The 24,734-nt window shown below is 37.9% G+C and overlaps 1 protein-coding gene across 1 annotated transcript; it reads left to right on the top strand.

Moving 5' to 3' along the window:
- Positions 1-1,633: 1,633 nt before the first annotated feature.
- LOC120524290 (olfactory receptor 1D2-like) lies at positions 1,634-21,922 on the top strand. The gene is made up of 3 exons (XM_039746150.1): positions 1,634-2,132; positions 8,088-8,152; positions 21,674-21,922. Exons 1-3 carry the CDS (start codon positions 1,634-1,636, stop codon positions 21,920-21,922), a joined length of 813 nt encoding a protein of 270 aa, XP_039602084.1.
- The last annotated feature ends 2,812 nt before the right edge of the window (positions 21,923-24,734 follow it).

The following is a 24,734-nucleotide window of genomic DNA, read 5'->3' as shown; positions in this document are numbered from 1 at the left end:
CTCAACACCTTATACATGGCAAGGCTGATCACTAACTGAGAATAATGTTCAGTCATATAAGCTAAAAATAGTTAGAATACATTAATTCTGTTCAACTGATGGGGGTTATAGGAACCTTCCATAGATTATGCACAATCATTTAATAAAACATGTATGATTCTTATGTAACTAGGAAATGGTTCTTATGGAAAGATTCAAGCATTGTGTGTACAATTATCACCAGTGAATAAGCGGCAGAAATGCATATTCTTGCGAGTTCCTTGTTGTGGGTGCAGCATTCATAAAGGCAAATAATTTTTTTTAAGAGAATGGAATTTGGACCTTTCAATTAAACAAATTTTCCCTTTATACCATGAAAATGTAAAGTAGTGTTAAAGAAACTATAAAGCATATTATAATAAGGACAGAAGTGGAAGAAAAGAAACGCCATCACTGGGATTAGCACACGTTCATTAAAAGGCACAAACCATGAAAGAGTGGATGTTAATACAAAGAACTTATCTGCAAGCACTCCATAGATGCTTCTCTGATGTAAAATTCGACAGTCTTACTGAATAACCAGTGGTAAGTCTCTTTGAGGATCCTGGCAGAGCTGGGAAATGTAAGGCATATGGTGTTGCCTCCGAACGCAAGTGAGGTACGAGATTGAGCAAACTGTGTGAAATGTCTAGATAGTGTATGGAGCCACCATGTGGTCCCACATATTGCAGGGCTGCCAAGGATGGAGGAGGCAGATGCTATGAGCCCCACGCCAAAAGAAGCATCTCCAGCGCTTGTCATTATAAAGTTTATCCATATTCCTCGTAGGTTATATCTACCTTTGGTAATTAGGTTTCATAGCAAAAACTAAAATTCAAGAACATTGAATCAACAGCATGAAGTTCTACTGTTCATGTTAAAACTTTATGTTTGCATTGTTTTCATTTTAGATTTGTAATATGAAATAATGTAATATATATTATGTTGGGTTCATAGAACACTTAATATGAACAAATAAAAATAAAATGATTATCATTAAATCTAAATCCACACTTACTGAAGAGCACCAACTTAAATGAAATCATTATTTCATTTTACATCCTAGACATCACAGTCATGCAGTGGGCATCATTGATCCAGCATCTTTGGCTGAAATTCTGCTCACTGATGTTGTGTGCATAGCGTTTGCACTTGTCCACAAGGGTTCTCCTTTGGGCACTGGTTTTACTTCCAAAGTATAAATTAGCTTAAACGGTGATTCTAAATTGGCCTCCACTGCTAGTGTGTATGAGTGGGCACAGCAGCAGATACTACTGGGCACTTTGGCAACTGGCTGCCCACTCCACGCTGATCTTTGTAAGGTGGTTTCCAAACCACAGTATTTGGATAACAAATCTTAAGCCTTCAATAGAGATGATGGTAACCAGTCAAGGAGCTGATCACAAGAACCTAACCCAAGGAAGAAGGAGTACTGATGGGCATACTGTGTGTAGCAACAACAATTTGGTATTCATTATTGAAGTCCAGTTAAGAAAGTTGCAGAGCAAATGGAGACAATTACTACTGTACTAAGTGCCGACTCTTTTAAAAACTGAAGGATTTTGGAACAATGGAATATTCTTTTATTTGCAGGTGGACACTTTCGTATCTGAAGATGAACACCTCCATGGAGTCAGAGTTTGTGCTGCACTGTGTGGTTGATTCAAGTCAGAGGAACTATACGATTGCAGCTCTCATCTTCATTTACTTGATATCAATTTGTAGCAACCTGCTGGTTTTTCTGGTCATAGTGCAGAACCATCAGCTTCAAACGCCCATGTTTCTTTTAATTGCAACTCTTGCAATACTAGACATACTGAACAGCACTAATCTTATTCCACGAATGGTAGCCGCCCTCATTTCAGATTACCTTGCTGTCCCATATGGACCTTGCATTCTGCAGATTCATGTAGAAGCTCACATTCTGGCAGTCGGAACTCTTACTTTATCTCTCATGGCAGCTGACCGCTATGTTGCTGTCGTTTATCCCCTCAGATACCCTTCAGTGATCACAAATCAAACAGTCTTGGTCTGCATCTTACTAATCAATGTCATTGCAGTTATATTCGTCATACCATTGACAGTTCTTTTGACCGAACTTCCTTTTTGTCAAGGTAACATTCTTTCTTCTTGTTTCTGTGATTATTCTGCAATGGTTCAGAAGTCATGTACTGAAGATTCCAAATTTTTGACTTATCTCTCTGGGCTGACAGTTATCTTTTTTATTGACCCACTGCTATTGATTTTGTTTTCCTACTTACGAATCACTTTGGCAGCACTTCAAATTTCTTCTACGAAAGAAAGAAAAAAGGTGTTTAGCACCTGCCTGACTCACTTATTGGTGGTTTGTACTATTTATATACCTCTGATTTTGTCATACCTGTTGCCAGGAACCGGGATTATTTTGTCTACTGAAGCCTACAACACTCTTGTCATGGTCGGCAATACTGTTCCTCCTATGCTGAATCCCATTATTTATAGTTTTCGCAATAAGGAGATTAAAACAAGCCTTTACAAATTTTTCATGTGGAAAACAGCTGGAGGAAATTAAATCCTTTTACGTGTACTTTATGTCTGTTAATTTGCAGTAAGATTTTCAGCTAGGCAGGAAAGCTGGTCAAAGATGGCACCATTTCCTGCCAGAGGGAAATGCATTTCGCTTTATCACACATTGTTTTATAATTTAGTTGGCGGTAGCTGCTTCATTTCGGTCATTGCTGAAGTTCTTGCAAGTGAGGCACAGGTCATTGAATTTGGATGTAAAGGAGCAACCTCACCTATCAATAAAATTACTTTCCTTGTCATGTTGTGTATAACAGAAGAAATTTTACAAATAAGTAGAAACCAATGTCTCTTATCAAATCTGCTTGGATAGCTAATAAAATAATCAAAATATCTAGCAAGGATGTCGTTAAACGTGCTTTGACCAAGATGATTGTCAATTTGTTCCTGGATAATGCTTTCAGAAGAGGGAATTCAATTTTGTTCAATTGTGGTTATTTTTTTTATTAATTGTGATTTTATAGGACATTTTTAAATTCACAATTTATTGTTCTCATGTTTGAATTAGCACACTTGAACTGTTTGTAAGATGACATTTATTTATTTTTACAAAATAAAATCTAGTATCTTTGTATGTGTACTTCTTGTGTACCTTGCAGATGGAGGAGCACAAGAGCAGGAGTTTTTAGAAGTAATCAGCGACTGTTTTTTAACATAGCATGTTAAAGCACCAACACGGGGTGAAGCCTGTCTGGATTTAGTATTCTGTAATAATCAGGATAGAATTGAGGGTGTAGAGGTGATTGAACCACTAGGGTCAAGTGACCATAATGTGATACAATTCTCGGTATTTTGTAAGAGTGCAGATGCAAAGACTAAAATTGTGAAGTTGAACTTTGGATGTGCTAATTCTGAGCAGATGCGACAAAGTCTAAGTAGGATACACTGTGATGTAAAATGTGGTGACAGTCAAGGAGCAGTGGAACAGGTTTAAAAATGTTTTACATGTAATGCAGGACAGATACATACCTAAAGTTGGAATTAATAGGAAACTAAGAAAAAAATAGGAAATAGGAAACTAAAAAAAATTTAAAAAAGAACTTGCAAAGGAAAAAACTGCTTTATATTCATATAAGACTAATGACTGCAAAGTGAATCGTAGCGCGTATGAGAACATGAGGGCAACCATTAAGAAGGATATCAGGGAGGCTAAAAGACAGTTGGAGAGGAATAGAGCAGATAAGGTGAAAGAAGACCCTAAGAGATTCTTTCAGTATTTTTGTAGTAAAAGAACAGTTAAGAAGAAAGGTCAAGTACATCAGAAATAGTAAAGGGGAATTAAAAGATACAGACAGTAAAATAGCAGATGCCCTAAACTTACATTTTTCTGAGGTGTTTACAAATGAGCAAGTGGATAACCTCAGAGCAGTAACAGGGACTACTAAGGAGGTACTGAGGGATTTGGAAATTGTAGAGGGAGAAATGCATATGTATATGTATATATAATAATAATAATTCTTTGCATTTATAGCAAATGGCAGGTTAAGGGTCTTGCAGTGTCCCTGTTGGCATTTATGGGATTTGGACTGGCAACCTTCCGATTGCCAGTGCAGATCCCTAGCCTCAGAGCCACCACTCTGCTAGTTTACAGTATATATTGTCACGCAGGCACATCCAAGGGCCACTTCCGGGCACACTAGGGTGTGTGATTGCTAACTCTTTTATCTCTCTTTTATCACCCACAGCTCAGAAAAGATGCCCACTGAGGGTAATTGACCTCTACCCCTTCAGGTGTCCATCCACCTAGATTCGCTTGTTTCTGTTGAACGGACCCACTATCTTGGGATAGTGCTGTTCTGATCTCACGCCTGTTAAAGATGACTCTGCAATAATTGCATGTAGTTTATGTTTATTCTGCAAAAACAATTAACTAGGCTGGTACCCCAACTCTTTATCATTGTCATCTTTCTCTTACTATATAAATAGTATATACAGTATATATATGTATCAAAAAATTACTGTTTTCTTAGGATTGTTGTTTCACAGATTAGAAATGTTAGGGTTTGAAAGGAAATTGTATTGTTATCACTTTATTTTTTTCTTAATAATAAATAATAATACATTTTATTTATATAGTGCCTTTCCCATGCTCAGGATAGATAGATAGACAGATAGGAAAGCCACTTAAATGATGGTTCAAGATGTAGTGTTGTGATCCTCTGAAATTCTTGATCTGAAAGACACAGAAAAAACATTTATTCTAGCAGTATTAAGCAAAGAAACTAATGCTGGACAGGGTTTCTGTTGGTAGATAGATAGATAGATAGATAGATAGATAGATAGATAGATAGATAGATAGATAGATAGATAGATAGATAGATAGATAGATAGATAGATAGATAGATAGCACTTTGTCCCCAGGAGGATATTTGACTTTTTCAGAAGCTTAATAGAAGAAATGTATATTTAATTATAACCAACAGCATACCCCCTCTCAAATCCACAGTAACGAGTGATAAGTACACAGAAGGAGCAAAAAGAAAGAAAGAGAGGCACTCGCTATAAAGGTGTATTGCCATTGGTATAAATGATCCCCAGTAGCATTTTTGACACACTTCTGCTGAATTATTCAATGGCTTAAAGTCCTTGGGCTTGAACCTGTTATTTTGTTTGTTTCTAATAACACATTTGCAGTTCCTTTTCAAGCTTTTTCCCATTTACGCCTATAAAATGAGGTTCAAAAAAGTCCAGTACTATTTACTCCCTTAAAAGTACCCTCAGGAATTTGCAAAAAGCACAAACTTCAATATAAGGAAGACATCATTCACAAAACATTATGCATGATCCTAATTTTCACGCTCTGCTGTGGTAGACTGTGCTAAATTTGAAAAAGCCCACATTCTCTCTTTCTACTTTGTGGAAAAGAAGCCAGCAGTAGGCTGCTCTTGTTTCAAAGAAGCGTGAGTCCTAGTGCGGAAGATAATCATTTTTTTTCAGTTGTTTGCCAGTCTCACTCCAGCCTCCCACTTTCCTGTAAACACCTTGGCAATTGGTATATAGCACTGCTGCTGGGTGTGCAGTTCAAGTTGTGCTATAAGTGTACCCTTTGTACTGTTTCCATGATACTGCAGCTTGTCCTTTTGCACCTTAAAGCCATTTGAATCTTAACTTTTTCTTAAATAGATTTTACGTCTCCATTGCTATTCTATACATTATCAGATGATGAAGATGTCACAGGGTATCGCCATGATCTGATGTCAATCAAAACAGACCCCACACCTGCAATTAAATGTTTTATTGATTTTTGTGACCTTGCATGAACTTGCATGTTTTGCAAGTCAAAAGTGGAACAGATTAGTTAGTAAAGTTGATGTTCACATTAGAGACGTCTGCAAACATATAAGCAAAATCTGACAGGGCCAAACCAGAATGTTAATGCCAAAAATGCGACTGATTTTTACGCTTCAAACTTCTTTTGATCATTCAAAATTTAGAATAGACAGAATATGCTGCAGTATGTAAAGTATTTTCAAAAACAAAGATAAACACACATACGATTTGTTTTTCCTTTTAGTATTTTTTTAACCAAAATGTTATTTTAATGTTTTCTTGTAGAGACTCACTAAATGATCATTGGTGTGTTTCGTCCTAGTCGTGGAACAGCTCTACACCCTTGGCACAGTCCTGGAGGGTGCATGGGAGTTTGCCCAACCAGTCTCCATGTGTTTTGTGGACTTGGAAAAGGCATTCGACTGTTTCCCTTGGGGAATTCTGTGGGGGATGTTCCGGGTGTATGGGGTACCAGACCTCGTGATAAGGACCGTTTGGTCCCTGTACAATCGGTGTCAGAGCTTGGTCCACATTGCCGGCAGTAAGTCGAACCCGTTTCCGGTGAGAGTTGGACTCCGCCATGGCTGCCCTTTGTCACGGTTTCTGTTCATAACTTTTATGGACAGAATTTCTAGGCACAGCCAGGGCATTGAGAGGGTCCTGTTTGGTGGGCGCAGGATTTGGTCACTGCTTTTTGCAGATGATGTTGTCCTGTTTGCTTCGTCAGGCCATGATCTTCAGCTCTCTCTGGATTGGTTTGCAGCTGAGTGTGAAGCGTCTGGGATGGGAATCAGCACCTACAAATGCGAGACCATGGTTCTCAGCCGGAAAAGGGTGGAGTGCCCTCTCAGGATTGGAAGCGAGATCTTCCCCCAAGTGGAGGAGTTCAAGCATCTCGGGGTCTTGTTCACAAGTGAGGGAAGAATTGAGCAGGAGATCGACATGAGGATCGGTGCAGTGCTGAATTAGCACATCTGCTGCATACCACATTGTTCATTTCCAGCTCAGTTTGTTCTTTAGGTGCATTACGAACTCAACTCAAGACGATGATTTCTTTAACCATTTGCTACAAGAAGTACTATTATAAAATCAGTTAATTTTGAATTTTAAAGATAAAAGACACTGATGTGATGGCAATGAGAATGGTTCAATCTTCAATCATCTTTTTATTAAGTTAAATTTTAATGTTCTGATATTTGCAAATGTTTGCCCTTACAAAAAAAAGAGTATACAATGATCCCTCGCTATATCGCGCTTCGACTTTCGCAGCTTCACTCCATCGCGGATTTTAAATGTCAGTATATCTAAATATATATATCACAGATTTTTCGCTGGTTCGTGGATTTCTTTTAATTTATGGTACATGCTTCCTCAGTTTGTTTGCCTAGTTGATTTCATACAAGGGATGCTATTGGCGGATGGCTGAGATCTACCCAATCAGAGCACGTATTATGTGTTAAATAAAACTACGATATGCTTCCCTTTGCACACTTAAAAGCTCTAACAGCACGTATTGATTTTTGATTGTTTGCTTTTCTCTGTCTCTCTCTTTTTCTCTCTCTGACATTCTCTGCTACTGACATGCACTTTGAAGAGGAAGATATGTTTGCATTCTTTTAATTGTGATAAAGAACTGTCATCTCTGTCTTGTCATGGAGCACAGTTTAAACTTTTGACTAAAGGGTGTTATTTCATGTCCAGGGGGCTCTAATAATGTTAAAAAACATATTTAGAAGGTCATAAACAGGTTTTCTATGCTCTAACTGCGAAAATATTAGATTTGTAAATAAAGAATCCTACTTCGTGGAAATTCATTTATCGCGGTACAGTCTGGAATGGATTACCTGCGATAAACTAGGGTTTACAGTACATGTAACATATATATTTTGTAAAATATAGAACTACCAATATTAATATATTATATTAAAAATTAATATACTTAAAGGATGAATACATTGCAATACATTGTAGTATACTGATAAAAATATGTACATTTTTGTAAATGGCCATATAATTTCAGATACTGTAAATAATAGTTATAATATTCTGTATAATACATTATAGAGAAAACATTTCACTATATTTTTATGAATGTATGTATATATATATATATATACAGTATATATATATATATAATGTTATTTTTGTATAATGCAGTATATATTTTAATAATATATTATCCTACAGTAGTATTGAAAATATCCTATAGATTCTGTAATTCTAAATATTATTCTTAGTATTCTTTATACCTAGATCTATATTAGACCGAATCACTCTGAAATTCTATGTCATTTGTAAAATGGTAATTTAAATTAGGTGATTTAAAAAAAAGGGTCTTAAGAACTTTTAAATTTTTTAACATTCTTGATTTTCATATGCTGAGCTGTTGCTTTCTATTTTGATATGCTACATGAGAATGTATGACTTTTCCATAAAGTAACTTTTCCTTAAGAGCCAATATTCAAGTCCTTTTTTTTAATAGTTAGCCTGATAGTAGATTTATTCATTTCCTGCAGCTAGTACTTAAGATAAATGCATTAAACATTTTTTTTTCTGCCAATAACCCCTTCAACCAATTTGCTTATCCAATATGGCATATTACAAAATCCATTGCAGCTCACACCTTTACAGCGTTAGTTGTTCATAATTTGCTGTCAAATCTGACTACTAAAAGTGAGGAGCAAGTAAGAAATTTCCTAAGAATATCCCATGTTTCACTGTGGAATAAACTGCAGAGCACACACCAAGGCAGCCACCTACTTGAACGACTTTTAGTGAGTTATGGGGAGGTCATTGGAATGATTGTGTTTAATCTTTTCCAGATAAAAGAAATCTGAAATGAATGATCTGTCTGTAAACTCAGTATATTGCCTCTCTTACACAATATATTTGGAAATACATTTATTACAATTATTACAATATGTTTCATTATATTTCAGGTAAAATCTTTAATATAGACTTCTGGGATCTAAGAACAATGAATATTTCATTTAATTTTAGTCATGAGAAAAAAACATATGTGAATCGTGCCCTTCACTGAAACCCAGCGTCCACATATATGCCCTAAGAAAGAAGAGAGTGTGAACCAAAGAGGATAAGAATCAAGAGCATCAATAATTTAAATTTTCTTGTCTGTGATATTCAAATTGTCTCAGATGTATTGGGAAATGGAGAACAGGAGCAAAGAAAAAAGCCTGGAATCTATTTAGGCTCACAGACACCCAGGTTGCAGGATGTTTGTGTTCTTGGTATATAAAGTCTTCTCTGCCGTGCGACTGTGTCTGTGCCACAAATGATGTGGAGTCACTCACTCAAATGGGATAAAACTGATCTAAACATTGACATCCTGTCTTGAGTTGATTCCTGCCTTAAGCCTGATGCTAAGCTCTGTCTTCAATGACCCTGAAATGGACTAAGCAAGTGCAGAAAACAAATGGAACAGAGTTTTAAAATAATCTTTGGCTATGAATAATGTTCCATGATAGTTTATATACTGTATGTTTACAAGCAACTTTAAAGATGTCCAATGTTGTTATTTTCTGTTGATCTGTGAAGTATTTGAGAAAGTGCTTCAAATTTGAATTATGGATCAGATTCCTGTCTCTTCTCTTTCTTCTTAAACTTTTTTCACTAAACTGGCTTTTTTATGTAATTTTCAGATCTCTTCTAGCTTTGCCGAATGAGGCCATCAAGACAAACTTAGATATGATATTAAAAGGTGAGTGGGCTTGTTTGGCACTAGCAACTTCCTTCAAAATACATCTGCTTTTCCATTATAAATTAACAGGTAGCAACCCAACCTAACCTGGCATACGCACTCACGCAGACCGTTGACTCAATCAACAGGCCAATTAAAGGACGCGTTCGCTGTTTTCCAAGTCAAAGTTATTTCTTCTTCTTCTGTCACGGTATACATTCATTTGCCACATAAAACTTTTTTTCTGAAGTAAAGGGTTTTTATTTATAAATTTTAAAAACAATTTATTCTTTCAACTTACAATGAGGATCTATGGAACTTTTTCAGAATTAGTTGAAAATAATAATAATAATTACATGTATATAACACATTTCTCTTTACTCAAAGCACTTTACATAGACAGAGGGGAACCACTTCAACTACCGCCAATGTGTAGCACCCACCTGGATAAAGCAACGGCTGCCATTACGGCCCCAGTATGCTAACCACATTAGTTATTAGGAGGTGAAGGTGTGAGAGAAACAGCCAGTTAGGGAACAGGGGATGATTAAGGGGCCAGAATGGATGAAGCCGTGACAGGCAATGTAGCCAAGATATCTGGATAAACCTAACACTTTCTAAAACATGCCCAGGGATCTTTAATGACTCAGGAGAATCAGAACCTCAATTTTATGCCTCATGCGGAAGACGGCACAGTGTCTCCATCACTGCAATGGAGCATTGGGATCCATACACAGACCACAGGGTAAGCGCTCTTTTTGTGGACTCACCAACAACTCTTCCAGCAGGAATGCAAGCAAGATCTATGGTTGATGAAATTTAAAATAAGCAAGGATAAACTTTTATATGTAGGAAGTAAAAATGTTACATTTGAATATGCAATGGGAGGTCTGAAACCTGAAAGTATCCCTTATGAGAAGACCCTGGGAGTAATAGTGAACTCATCACTAACTACATAAAGACAGTGTTCAGAAGTGGTCAAGAAAGCTAAAAAGATGTTAGTTTGTTTATCACGATGCATGGATTCAAGGGATGTTTTGCTTAAGTTATATAATGGACTAATTAGGCCTCGGCTGAAGTATTGCATACAGTTTTGGTCTTCATGTTACAAAAAGGACATAGCAGCACTGGGACTGAGAGGTATGGGCTATGAGGAGAGACTGAACGATTTGTAGCTTTTCAGATTAAGCAAACAGATTAAGTGGGGACATTACTGCAGTGTTTAAAATGTTCAAAGGAATTAGTACAGTTCATCCTAGTTGTTACTTTAAAATAAATTCTGCAACAAGAAAATAGGGACACGGTTGGAAACTTAAAGATAGATTTTACAAACATACAGTGGTGTGAAAAACTATTTGCCCCCTTCCTGATTTCTTATTCTTTTGCATGTTTGTCACACAAAATGTTTCTGATCATCAAACATATTTAACCATTAGTCAAATATAACACAAGTAAACACAAAATGCAGTTTTTAAATGATGGTTTTTATTATTTAGGGAGAAAAAAAATCCAAACCTACCTACCCCGTGTGAAAAAGTAATTGCCCCCTTGTTAAAAAATAACCTAACTGTGGTGTATCACACCTGAGATCAATTTCCGTAGCCACCCCCAGGCCTGATTACTGCCACACCTGTTTCAATCAAGAAATCACTTAAATAGGAGCTGCCTGACACAGAGAAGTAGACCAAAAGCATCTCAAAAGCTAGACATCATGCCAAGATCCAAAGAAATTCAGGAACAAATGAGAACAGAAGTAATTGAGATCTATCAGTCTGGTAAAGGTTATAAAGCCATTTCTAAAGCTTTGGGACTCCAGCAAACCACAGTGAGAGCCATTATCCACAAATGGCAAAACATGGAACAGTGGTGAACCTTCCCAGGAGTGGCGGCCGACCAAAATTACCCAAGAGCGCAGAGACGACTCATCCGAGAGGTCACAAAAGACCCCAGGACAACGTCTAAAGAACTGCAGGCCTCACTTGCCTCAATTAAGGTCAGTGTTCACGACTCCACCATAAGAAAGAGACTGGGCAAAAACGGCCTGCATGGCAGATTTCCAGGACGCAAACCACTGTTAAGCAAAAAGAACATTAGGGCTCATCTCAATTTTGCTAAGAAACATTTCAATGATTGCCAGGACTTTTGGGAAAATACCTTGTGGACTGATGAGACAAAAGTTTAACTTTTTGGAAGGCAAATGTCCCGTTAAATCTGGCGTAAAAGGAACACAGCATTTCAGAAAAAGCACATCATACCAACAGTAAAATATGGTGGTGGTAGTGTGATGGTCTGGGGTTGTTTTGCTGCTTCAGGTCCTGGAAGGCTTGCTGTGATAGATGGAACCATGAATTCTACTGTCTACCAAAAAATCCTGAAGGAGAATGTCCAGCCGTCTGTTCGTGAAGTCAAGCTGAAGCGATCTTGGGTGCTGCGACAGGACAATGACCCAAAACACACCAGCAAATCCACCTCTGAATGGCTGAAGAAAAACAAAATGAAGACTTTGAAGTGGCCTAGTCAAAGTCCTGACCTGAATCCAATTGAGATGCTATGGCATGACCTTAAAAAGGCGGTTCATGCTAGAAAACCCTCAAATAAAGCTGAATTACAACAATTCTGCAAAGATGAGTGGGCCAAAATTCCTCCAGAGCGCTGTAAAAGACTCATTGCAAGTTATCGCAAACGCTTGATTGCAGTTATTGCTGCTAAGGGTGGCCCAACCAGTTATTAGGTTCAGGGGGCAATTACTTTTTCACACAGGGCCATGTAGGTTTGGATTTTTTTTTCACCCTAAATACTAAAAACCATCATTTAAAAACTGCATTTTGTGTTTACTTGTGTTATATTTGACTAACGGTTAAATGTGTTTGATGATCAGAAACATTTTGTGTGACAAACATGCAAAAGAATAAGAAATCAGGAAGGGGGCAAATAGTTTTTCACACCACTGCACATTTTTTCTTCATGCAATGAACCATAGACACATGGAAAATGTTACAAATTACATGTAGTGGGGTGTTGACAAGGATTTTAGGAATCACCAAAATTTTAATTAAATGTTATTTTGGACAATCTTGGTGAGCAGGATGGACAAGGTGGTTGGGATGATTGGTCTGTTCTCATCACAACCTTTCTAATGTTAAACGTACTTTATCAGCTTTCATGTGTCCTGTTATAAAAGGTTCACAGCCTGGAAGGAGAAAACCAGATTTCAACTTGGGTAGAAGTGGGAGAAAAGAAACACTTCATATAGTAGAATCGTTGGGATTTGCACCCATTCATAAATTGAGCACAGTACAAACTCCAACATATGTTCCTGTGTTTGAGCGACATGGGCATGCTCAAAAAATAGACATGTAATGCCACGAAAAGTGCACACAGGCACTTCAGTTCGCAAGCATTGGTACGAGAATGCAGTCACAAGTACGCTGCAGAGCTATAGTGCATCTTTATGTGAAAACAGCAGTGTCCTTAGGATCCTGATCATGACTGAGAGAATGAAAAGTGAATAAAAAAAAAACCTAAGCTTTTCAAGTATCATAAATCACACCGGCTGTTACACACTGAAATCAAATGTATGTTTTTATTCTAAAATAGTAAGAATAAGAGCAGTTTACTTCTCAAAACTGAGTCGTGCGGAATCAAACTCATGACCTTTTGATTACTAGTCAGCGGCTGATACCATTACATTATTGTGACAGCTGTAGTGTCTGTCGATGTGGCATGCTAAGGCGGCTTTTTTTCTGCAGTTATATTTTTGAATAAAAGCATACTTGTTCTGTTATATTTGTACCTGTTGTGAAAGTGTTTGATATTTGGACTTCAGGCTTCATACATTATATAGTTTATGCCTACATTTTGTCATTTACTACTACAATATGAAAAACGTCTGTGTTTTAAAAATGTGTTTACACGGATTACTGTAGAAACGGAACACACGTAAAATGTGTGTATTCCAAATAACGATCTATTATTTCCACTCTAAAACTCCACTTCACTCCCAGATAATCAATCAAGGCATGAGCTGGGAGAAGTTTGTGCACGTTCTAAGTCGGTGGGGGATGGAATAACCTACTACTTGCAACTTTTCTTTTATCAGCACATTTAGATTAACAAAAGACGCTGACGGAGAGGTGAGAATGGTTTTAAGAAGCGATTTAAGGTGGGACAGATCTACAAGTTTTTTCGTAGGCTCTGGTAATTCTAGTGTTAAGTGTTATTGTATTTGTATTTCATGAAGGTTCATTGTTTACATTTGAACCAGACACTTGCGTTTCTTTTTTCATATTATATTTGTACTTATTGTGTACTATGTTGGTATCACAACACACTTAATAAAAAAATAAATCGAAAACTAATAATATTAAAATTAAATCCTTACCCACTAAAGGGCACCATTTTTAAATTAAATCATTTTTTAGTTTTTCACAATGGTGCATTGCTTATAACAGATCGAGAGTCGTTGGTTTGAATTTTGATCACAAATGTTGTAAGCATGGCATTCCCACTTTCTTTCTGTGCCCACATGGGTTTTCCTTTGGGGACTCTAGTTTTGCTCCCACAAGTACAGGTTAGCTTAAGGGGAGATTTTACATTGGCCCAAGTGCATGTTTGTGTGAGAGGGTACTGCAATGGACAGTTCTGGATACTTTGGCCGACTAGGACCCCACTTGGGTGCACTTTAGATAAAATGAGATTGTGCCGGACAGTTTAATAAGACCAAGATCTTTTCACTCTTGAATACCAAATCTTCCAAGTTGCAGAAAAACTACTTAAAAGTAAGGCAGTGGCAAGAAGTGCTTTGGCAGAATACCGAGAAGAGAAACAGTAAAAAAGTAACATTTCTTATTTACTGCATTATTATTTTTTTTTGTACAAATGACAAACAGCCAGATACAATATGCACAGCTTATCAGTGATTCTAATCAGTGGTACACTAGACTCAGGTAGTGTAGTATCGTGGGGCCAGACATGATTTTCAAACAAGAACACATATCTGACGACAACTCCCTAAAAGCTTATAGTGAACAGCAGTGAAATCAAACTCTTAAAAGGCTTGCAGGGTTTCTTCCAAAAAACCCACCCCCAATTTACTCCATTCCATACACTTTAAACTTTCAGGGTGGCATTTTCTCATGTATTAGACAGATATTTAAAATATCTATGGAAAGACAGGAAAAAGATAAAGAAAAAGAACAAAAGACACTGAGAGGAAATAGAAAAGTAAAATTCCTGGTATCAACTCAAGTACTCAGTACTTGAAGCTTAATGATTAATTTATACATCTTGGTGTCATTTTGACTATTGCATCACTATAATGCATTACATTAACAAATAGTGTTTAGAAAAACATTGTGGCCTATATGGATACTACATGTTAAAACACTGCAGCCATATTCAGACAGCAATTGTATCTTCCATCCATCCATTATCCAGCCCGCTATATCCTAACTACAGGGTTACAGGGGTCTGCTGGAGCCAATCCCAGCCAACACAGGGTGCAAGGCAGGAAACAAACCCCGGGCAGGGCACCAGCCCACCTCAATGCGTGCACACACACACACACCAAGCACGCACTAGGGACAATTTAAAATCGACAATGCACCTAACCTGCATGTCTTTGGACTGTGGGAGGAAACCAGGGCACCCGGAGGAAACCCACGCAGACACGGGGAGAACATGTGAATCCGGGTCTCCTAACTGCAAGACAGCAGCGCTACCCACTGTGCCACCATGCCACCCAATTTTATCTTAATTTTATTATTTGTTTTGACATGCAGCGAGAAGTTGGGTGCCGAGCAGCCTTATCTATGGGTCAGTGTCGTCAGGCACTTTTACTGTTTCAGGGTACTGAGGACTGAAAATTACATTTCCTTCAACAATTTTCTAAATGGCAGTTCTTTTCACGTCCTTTCATTTGGGTTTGACACCACACCACTTAGTCCATCCATCCATCCATCTGCCTGCTATCTTAAATATTGGGTGCAAGGCAGGAACAACACCTGGGGCCTCATGTATAACGCTGTGCGTAGAACTCGCACTATAACATGGCGTAAGCACAAAAGCCGAAATGTGCTTACGCACAGAAAAATCCAGATGCAGGAATCTGTGCGTACTTCAAATTCCACGTCCTTCCGTTACCTAAATCCCGATCAGCGTGAAAACTAACGCTCGTGCACGCGCTTTATGTAACGCCCCTACTCCTCCCAGAATTACGCCTCTTTGAATGTGCAAATCAATATAAATTGCCCTTAAGCGCAGCCTTCTGTGAAAAGACAATAGGAAAAGCACGAGGGAAAATATAAGAATTTCAGCGAATACCAAGTGGAGGCAAAGGAAAAGCATACTATTTGTTCAAATAAACCGTGGTATAATCAACAAAAGGAAGTTGATCGAGTGGCATAGCGTGTTGGAGAAACTTGAAAGCTCACATCCACAAAATCGCACAGTGCCGGAAATAAAAAAGAAGTCACATATCAAGGTCGCCATGGAAAGCCGAGTTGTAAGCCCACTGTCTGAGTGTCATATGAAAGCTTATTAGGGTACAGAGAAAAAAAGGCACACAGTGGGAAAAAGCACGAAATGTCAACTTCAATCTCGACATTTCCACTTTAATCACGTAGTTTATTTTGTCATTAAAGTAGAACATCATAAACTTCATCTTAAAATCATTTAATTAACCAGTTTCTCAAATCACATAGTAATTAAAGTAGCACGTTAAATGCTTTGTTTTGTATTTGATCTTCTGTGTGCTCTATGTGTGTGAATCACTACTTGCTTCTTAAACCGGCTCTCTTCCTCCAACTGGACACAGAATCCATTACATTCGTGATATTACAGCATCTGTGAATAACTAAAATACTGAGATGTATACGTGATATCATTTTCATGATGATAGGAGTTAAAGCACGTTATTAAACATGTGTTTCACTTCAATGAAATAATTTATTGCAGCAGTACTCAGGGGCGGCTCTAGGCTTGTGGTGGCACTGGGCAGAGGAAGAATCGGTGGCTCCTTCGCCCGCCCGTCAGTAAGGTAGGTTATGCACGGTGGATGGCCTCGTCCATTGCAGACACTGCATAGCCGCCTCGTGCTCATGACACAAGCATTTAACATTTGCCGAAATTTGTCGCTGCATTTTTAGCTGTGTTGTTATTTTCTCTTTCTGTTTTATATTCAATATATATTGGCGTAGCCGTCACTGCAGTCAGTGCTTTTCTTTCCCCAAGTAACCGATCGCCATACAATCAGCTCTGTAATTGACGTTAAGCCATCTGTAAGCTTAGCGCCGATTCTTCAAAACGTGTAAAGAACATTGAAATATCTTTGTAGTACATGTTTAATTATTCTATCCTTAATGACACTCCCAGTGAAGAATATAGATTATTTAAATTATGTTAAAGTTCTATCTGTATAATTTTTTTTTTAATTTTTATTTATTAATTTTATTACAATCAATACATAGCAATCAAGTTTTTACAAAAAAAGAATTATGCTAAGAACAGATCGATCCCCACCCTTGAGAGAGAGAGCAACGGTGTAAAATTTAAGGCTTGTAAAAATACCTAAATTAATAAATTCTCTGTGCTTTATAAACTTATTTTAAAATATTACTGATTAGATCCTGCCATGTTTTGAAAAAAGTCTGTACAGATCCTCTAACTGAGTATTTGATTTTTTCCAATTTTAAATAATATAACACATCAGTTTCCCACTGACTTAAAAGAGGAGAGTTTGGGTTCTTCCAGTTTATCAGAATAAGTCTGCGTGCCAACAGTGTAGTGAATGCAATCACAATTTGTTTGTCTTCTCCACTTTAAGACCCTCTGGAAGAACCCCAAACACAGCTGTTAATGGGTTAGGAGGGATTGTGAGTCCAAGGCTGTCTGAGAGGTAATTAAAAATTTTTGTCCAGAATAATGTTAATTTGGTGCAGGCCCAGAACATGTGACCTAGTGAGGCTGGGCTTAGTTGCAACGTTCGCAGGTTGGATCATGCCCTGGAAACATTTTGGAGAGTTTTAGTCGAGACAGATGTGCTCGATATATAATCTTGAATTGTATGCTTTGCGCATATGGAGCTTGAGTGAATTCTCTGCATTGCTACTTTCCACTCCTTTTCTGATATATTAATTGAGAGGTCATTTTCCCAGTGTCCTCTTGGATCTTTGAAAGGAAGGGATTGTAAAATGATTTTATATATTGTAGCGATGGAGTCTAACTCCTTGAAATTGAGCAATATTTTTCCAGCGTGGATGAGGGTGCAAGATGAGGAAAATCTGGAAGGTTCTGTTTAACAAAGTTCCTGATTTGAAGATAGTGAAAGAAATTTGTAGCTGGAATGTTAAATTTGGAATGTAATTGTTCATAGGATGCAAAGACGTTGTCTATATAAAGATCTCTAAGCAAGTTAATTCCAAATTTTTCCAGATATTAAAACTGCATATGTTTGTGAAGGTTGAAAGAGGTGGTTCTTTTGCAGGGATGCCACAGAAAGAAGCTTCTCCGTCTTAAAATGCTTTCTACATTGGTTCCAGATTCTAAGTGAGTGGAGCACAATTGGGTTATTAGTGTATTGCCGATAACGTGTGTTTATTGGAGCACAGAGCAGGGAATACAAAGAAGTACTGCAGGATTTTACTTCTATTGCGGTCCATGCCTGTGTATGTTCTTCTATTTGTGTCCAGGTTCTTATCGACTGTATATTTGCGCCCAGTAATAAAACTGGAAGTTAGGTAGAGCCATGCCACCTTCTGCCTTTTGTCTTTGTAGGGTCGCTCTTTTGATGCGTGGATGTTTAGAATTCCAAATAAATGAGGTTATTGTTGAATCTAATTGCTTAAAGAACGATTTATTAATGTATATTGGTATGTTTTGAAATAAAAAAAGGAGCTTAGGAAGAATATTCATCTTAACAGTGTTAATTCTTCCAGCTAGTGTGAGATGAAGGGTTGACCATCTATGCAAGTCTTGTTTAATTTTTTCCATGCAGACGACGAAATTTTGTTGATATAGAGCTTTATGTTTACTTGTGATGTTTACCCCGAGGTATTTAAACTGTTCTGCAATGATAAAAGGTAGGGTGTCTAATCTAATATTATATGCTTGAGAATTCACCGGAAAGAGTACACTTTTATTCAGATTAATTCTGAGACCAGAGAGCTTTTGAAATTCTGTGAGTGCTGCTAAGACTGCAGGCACAGAATTTTCTGGGTCCGATATATACAGTACCATGTCATCTGCATATAATGAGATTTTCTGTTCCAGTCCTTCTCTGCTAATCCCCTTTATCTGATCAGTATTTCGACAATGTATTGCCAGTGGTTCAATGGCAATTGCAAACAGCAGTGGTGACAAAGGGCATCCTTGTCTTGTGCCACGCTCTAGTTTAAAGTAGTCTGAGCAAATGTTATTGATGCAAACTGAAGCTTCTGGGTTAGTATACAGTAATTTAATCCATGCACAAATGTTCGGGCCAAACCCAAACTTCTCCAAAATAGTAAAAAGGTATTTCCATTCAATCATGTCGAATGCTTTTTCTGCATCCAATGATAATAATATTTCTGGGGTGTTTGATTTAGTTGGTGAGTATATTACATTAAACAGGCGTCGAAGATTTGAAGATAAGTGTCGGCCCCTAATAAATCCAGTTTGGTCTTGTGATATTACTGAGGGGAGCACTTTCTCCATCCTTCTAGCTATGATTTTAGAGAGTATTTTAACGTCGTTATTCAGAAGTGAAATTGGTCTGTATGATGCACATTGTAATAAGTCCTTATTTTGTTTTGGAAAGACAGTGATTAGTGCTTGGCGAAAGGTTTGTGGAAGAGATTGGTTATCTCTGGCTTCTGTAAATGTTGCTAATAGGAGGGGAGCTAGCTGAGCGGAGAATTTCTTGTAAAACTCTGCAGGGTAGCCGTCAGGGCCTGCTGCTATTCCACCTTGGAGTGACTTTATAGCATCCAGTAATTCTGATAATGACAGAGGTTTATCAAGTTTATCCCCTAGAGTTGTTGTCATGCAGCTTATTATTACGTTGGTAGTTATAATTATAAAGATTAATAGGATAGATTAGGTATAGATCAAGCCTGCTCTCTTTCTCTTCCCCCCTTGACCCCCATCCTCCCTTTTTGCCTCCCTAAGTGAGGCTAAAACCCACTTCACGCAGTCCCAGTCCTCTGACATACCCAGAGACAGAGCACGTCCAAAGCACATCAAGCCCCCTGTATAATTTAATAAACATATTTTGCTGCATTTCATCTTAAAAATGATATCGTCATCATATGTAAATACGCGCTTTATAAAGTGGCTCAGGTTGTGCGATATTATAATTAGTGCAAGTTAACAGTGGGGTGATTGTACTTATAAGTACAAACCGTTCTACAAGGTGCAATTAAATGAGTGCATTTAAAGTTCTTGGGATGAGACTGTTTCTGAACCGTGAGGTCCGTACAGGAAAGGCTTTAAAATGTTTTGCAGTGGCTGAGACAGCGTGTCCATGAAGCTGTATACCGATAATTCTCTTTCCGATCAGTTGCTGCTGTGATTCACACTCAGATACAGTGATATAAATACTCCGAGTCGTGCACTGAGAGTAATATGGAAAAAGATGATTCGCTGTGGCAACTCCTAACGGGAGGAGCTGAAAGAAGAAGAAGAAAAATAAGAAGAGGAAGGTGCAGTGAGAGTAACAACACTAAAGCAGTTATGGTATTTGGAATACTATGGCTGTTCCCTGGACCATTATATTGTTACAAGTTAATTACAATCAGATGTGTTACTCTAATAAACAATATGCAGTTAGTTTTGGTGTATTTATAAAGCCGCGTCATGAAAATAAGGAATAATCACACAGGAACAGTAGCACTGCTTTGACGCTGGGTGCCACCAGTCTGCAAAACCGAGCGGAGAACTTGCGTACGACAAGGCATGAGGTACTGTGGAAAAGTGCATGGCTTTACGCCAAGTGTAGGTTTTATTCATCGCGATTTGAATGTGGAAAAGTTCTTACACAACATTTCTGTGCGTACGCACCGTTTATACATGAGGCCCCTGGACAGAATGCCAGTCTCACCATTTAGTTCAAACGCATATTTTGCAGTTCAGCATTTCATGGACATAGCTGCCTGTTCTTTCAAATTGAGTGTGTTAGTATCATCGTAACTAACAGCGCCAGACACCACATAGTGCCAGTGGCAGCTTCACTTTTATCACCAGCACAGTGAGGTTTTTGAGTACTAACATATAATCTGGTTTACATAAAGGCTTTTAATTTGCAACAGGTTTAACACATGTAGTGTTCTCCACACATGACAAAACATCTACAGTATATGAGATCTTTTTAGGGAATTTTTCAGCCACGGAATGTTGATCCATTGTGACCACAGTCTTGTAGTCTGTTGAACGAGGCTAATGGTTCAATTTGCTTTGCAAAGTCACCGCCCCTGCTTTGACCTCCACCTCTGTGAAGCACTGGATTGGTTTATAAACAGAGTGAACCAACTCATTTTTATCACCCATTTCATCTTATCGTTCCCAGCCACTTTAAAGCCAAATTCACTTATGGTTGCCTCCAGACATACTGTATGATTTCTACATCTGGCTCTGAAACTAAAAGTAGCATGTCTTCAGCCTGGAATTAAAAGCTGAGACCAAAGAGGCATCTCTTGGGCAAGCAGGCTGATCTTTCCAGAGTAGTGGACCAGTGTAACTAAAAGCTCAACATCTCAATGTGATTTTAACATCAGGAGGCAGCTAAAGCCAACTCACGTAGCATGTGGCATAAAGCAGAAACCTACTCTGGATGGATGTCATTTTCACACAGGGTGCAGCAGGACGACCAGAACCAAGAGATAATTTCAGATGCACATATTTATGAAGTGGTTGGAAACCACAGTGTCTGTGTAAAAACCTCTAAGGCACTCCATACTGATGGTAACCAGTCAAGGAATTGAACACAAGTACCAAAACCTGGGAAGAAGTTGTATTAATGGGTATGCTAATGTGCCACTCAACAAGAATAATATGGCTTAAAATATTTAAACTCCAATATACAGAGTAAACGGAGATGTTTACAACTAAATTATGCAGGATTTTGTAACAATGGTGTGTTCTTTTTATTTATAGCTCGAATCTCCAGAGATGAACACATCGGTGGAATCAGTTTCAGAGTTTGTTCTGCATTGCACGGTTGAATCCAGCCAGAAAAACTACAGAATAGCAGGTCTCAACTTCATGTACTTGGCAACACTTTCTAACAACCTGCTAGTCTTTCTGGTTATAATGCAGAACCATCAGCTTCAAACACCTATGTTTCTTTACATTGCAACTCTTGCAATATTAGACTTACTGAACAGCACTAATATTATTCCGTGAATGCTAGCCGCTCTCATTTCAGATTACCTTGCTGTCCCATATGGACCCTGCATTCTGCAAATTCATGTAGAAGCTCACATCCTGATAGTTGGAACTCTTGTTATTTCCCTCATGGCAATTGACCGATACGTTGCTGTAGTTTATCCCCTCAGATACCCTTTCATTGATCACAAATCAAACGATCTTGGTCTGCCTCTTACTAGCCAATGTCATTGCTGTTGTATTCATCATACCATTGATTGTTTTATTGACTGAACCTCCTTTTTTTCAAGGTAATATCCTTTCTTCATGTTTCTGTCATTATTCTGCAATAGTTCAGAAGTCATGTACTGAAGATCCCAGGTATTTGAGTTATCTCTCCGGCTTGAGTTCTCTTTGTCATTGGCCCACTGCTACTGATTTTGTCTTCGTACCTTCGAATCACTTTGGCAGCACTGCAGATTTCTCCTGTGGAAGAAAGAAAGAAAGAAGGAAAGTGTTTAGCACTTGTCTGATTCACTTATTGGTGGTTTGTACTATTTACAGTATATACCTTTGATTTTGTCATACCTGTTACCAGGAGATGCAGCACGATGGTGCAGTGGGTAGCCCTGCCTTCTCGCAGTTAGGAGACCTGGGTTCACTTACCGGGTCCTCCCAACATGGAGTATGCCTGTTCTCCCCGTGTCTGCGTGGGTTTCCTCCAGGTGCTCTGGTTTCCTCCCACAGTCCAAAGACATGCAGGTTAGGTGCATTGGCTATCCTAAATTGCCCCTAGAGTGTGCTTGGTGTGTGGGTGTGTGTGTGTGCCCTGCGGTGGGCTGGCGCCCTGCTCGGGGTTTGTTTCCTGCCTTGCACCCTGTGTTGGCTGGGATTCGCTCCAGTAGACCACCGTAACCCTGCAGTTAGGATATAGAGGGTTGGATAATGGATGGATGGATGTTACCAGGAACTGGGATTATTCTGTCGACTGAAGCCTACAACATTCTTGTCATGGTTGGCAATACCATCCACCCTATGTTGAATCCTATTATTTATAGTTTTTGCAATAAAGAGATTAAAACAAATCTTTTTAAAATTTTTATGTGGAAAAAACTACTGCATTTTTTTATTATTGACTTGCATTAAGGATTTACGCAATGCAGGAAAACCAGTTGAAGGTTGAAGAGGACACCATTATATACTAGAAGGAAATTAATTTCACTTTGGCAAGTACAGTGAAAAGATCTTTTAGCAAATATTTTTTTATTTATTTATCAGTAGTAACTTTATTTAGATCTTTAATGAGGTTCTTGAAAGTGAGACACAGATCATTGATTTTGGATGTAAACGGGACAATCTCACCTATCGACAAAATTGCTTGCTTTGTCCTATTTTGTGTTGTGTAAGAACAAAGAAATTTGACAAACGAGTGGAAACCAATGGCTCTTATCAAGTCTGTCTGGATAGCTGATTACCGAATAATCATAATATCTTGCAAGGATGTTGTTAAAAGTGCTTTGACCACAGAGGACTGTCATTTTGTTAATAGATAATGCTTTTAGAAGATGGGAATTTATTGTGTTTTTGTCTTATTTATTGTTCACTTGTTTGAATTAGCACCCTTGAACTGTATGAAAGATTACATTTATTTATTTTTGCAAAATAAAATCTAAGATTTTTCCATGTGTATTACTGGAGTCTATTTTTATTTCAGTTCATCTGACACTCAATCACAATACTTGATGTCATTCAAGTGAAGTGTGCTACTTAAGAATAAATTGAACTGAACATAATAAAACATCCATCATTTTATCTAATTTACCTTTAAAATCTCCTCTTACTTTATTCAATCTATTTAAACTGTTGTTTTTTATACATACTGTACCCTGTTCTTTAAGCATTTCTCTATAGTTGATGAGGTTTTTAAAATCTGATAGACGTATAAAGGAGATGGTTTCATTAATTTCTTGTAAAAGCACTTTTATGTACCCTATACAGATTCTGATCCAGGTGTACAGTATATTAGCTCTTACGAACAGTTCACAATTAATCAACAGAATTATTTTAACCATATAATGCTTGCTTTAACACTAGAATAGCTGACATCTACAAAAAAGTGGTAATGCCAGGCCACCTTAAATTCCTTCGCACCTCTTCATCAACCAAGGGCAACATTTTACTGTTGATGAGCACCTATTTCCAACCAAGCTCCATTATCCTTTCTTGCAATACATCTCAACCAAGCCTGACAAATTTGGCATAAGGTTTTGGATTATGGCAGATTTTGAGACAAAGTACATGTGCAATGCCACTCCTTATTTAGCAAAAGATCCCAGTTGTCTCACAGGAGAAAGTCTTTCTGAAACTGTGGTCATAAAGCTGTTTCTGGACAAAGGCAGAACCATAACAACAGACAACTTCTTCACATCACTTTTGCTGGCTAATAGACAGCTGCACTGCAACACAACTCTGGTTGGCACCATAAATACAGTGGTATGGGAACTTCCACCTGCAGCTAAAGTCACTTCAGTATGCATACAATTCTCCACGCTAGTGTTTAGATTTGGCAGTGCCATTCTAACAGTGTATACACCCAAAAAAAAGCCTGTCTGCATGCCCAGTACCATGCACCATAATGTGGAGATTAGGCAAAATCAGAAAAAAACATGTTCAAATAACATAGCGTTTGTGTGTGCATATGTGAGAGAGGCAGAGACAGATTTGATGTCATTCAAGTGGTTACTGGAATATCAAAAAAACACTTTCACAAAGGTATAACTAAACAAGTATGTTTTTCAGTCTTCACACATTATACACTTCATGTCAGCATTTTGTCAATTATTACTATAAC

The sequence above is a fragment of the Polypterus senegalus genome, chromosome 2 (assembly GCF_016835505.1).
Source record: "Polypterus senegalus isolate Bchr_013 chromosome 2, ASM1683550v1, whole genome shotgun sequence".
Classification (NCBI taxonomy): Eukaryota; Metazoa; Chordata; class Cladistia; order Polypteriformes; family Polypteridae; genus Polypterus; species Polypterus senegalus.
Note: the sequence above shows the minus strand (reverse complement) of the source record. Positions and strands in the feature narration are given on the sequence as shown.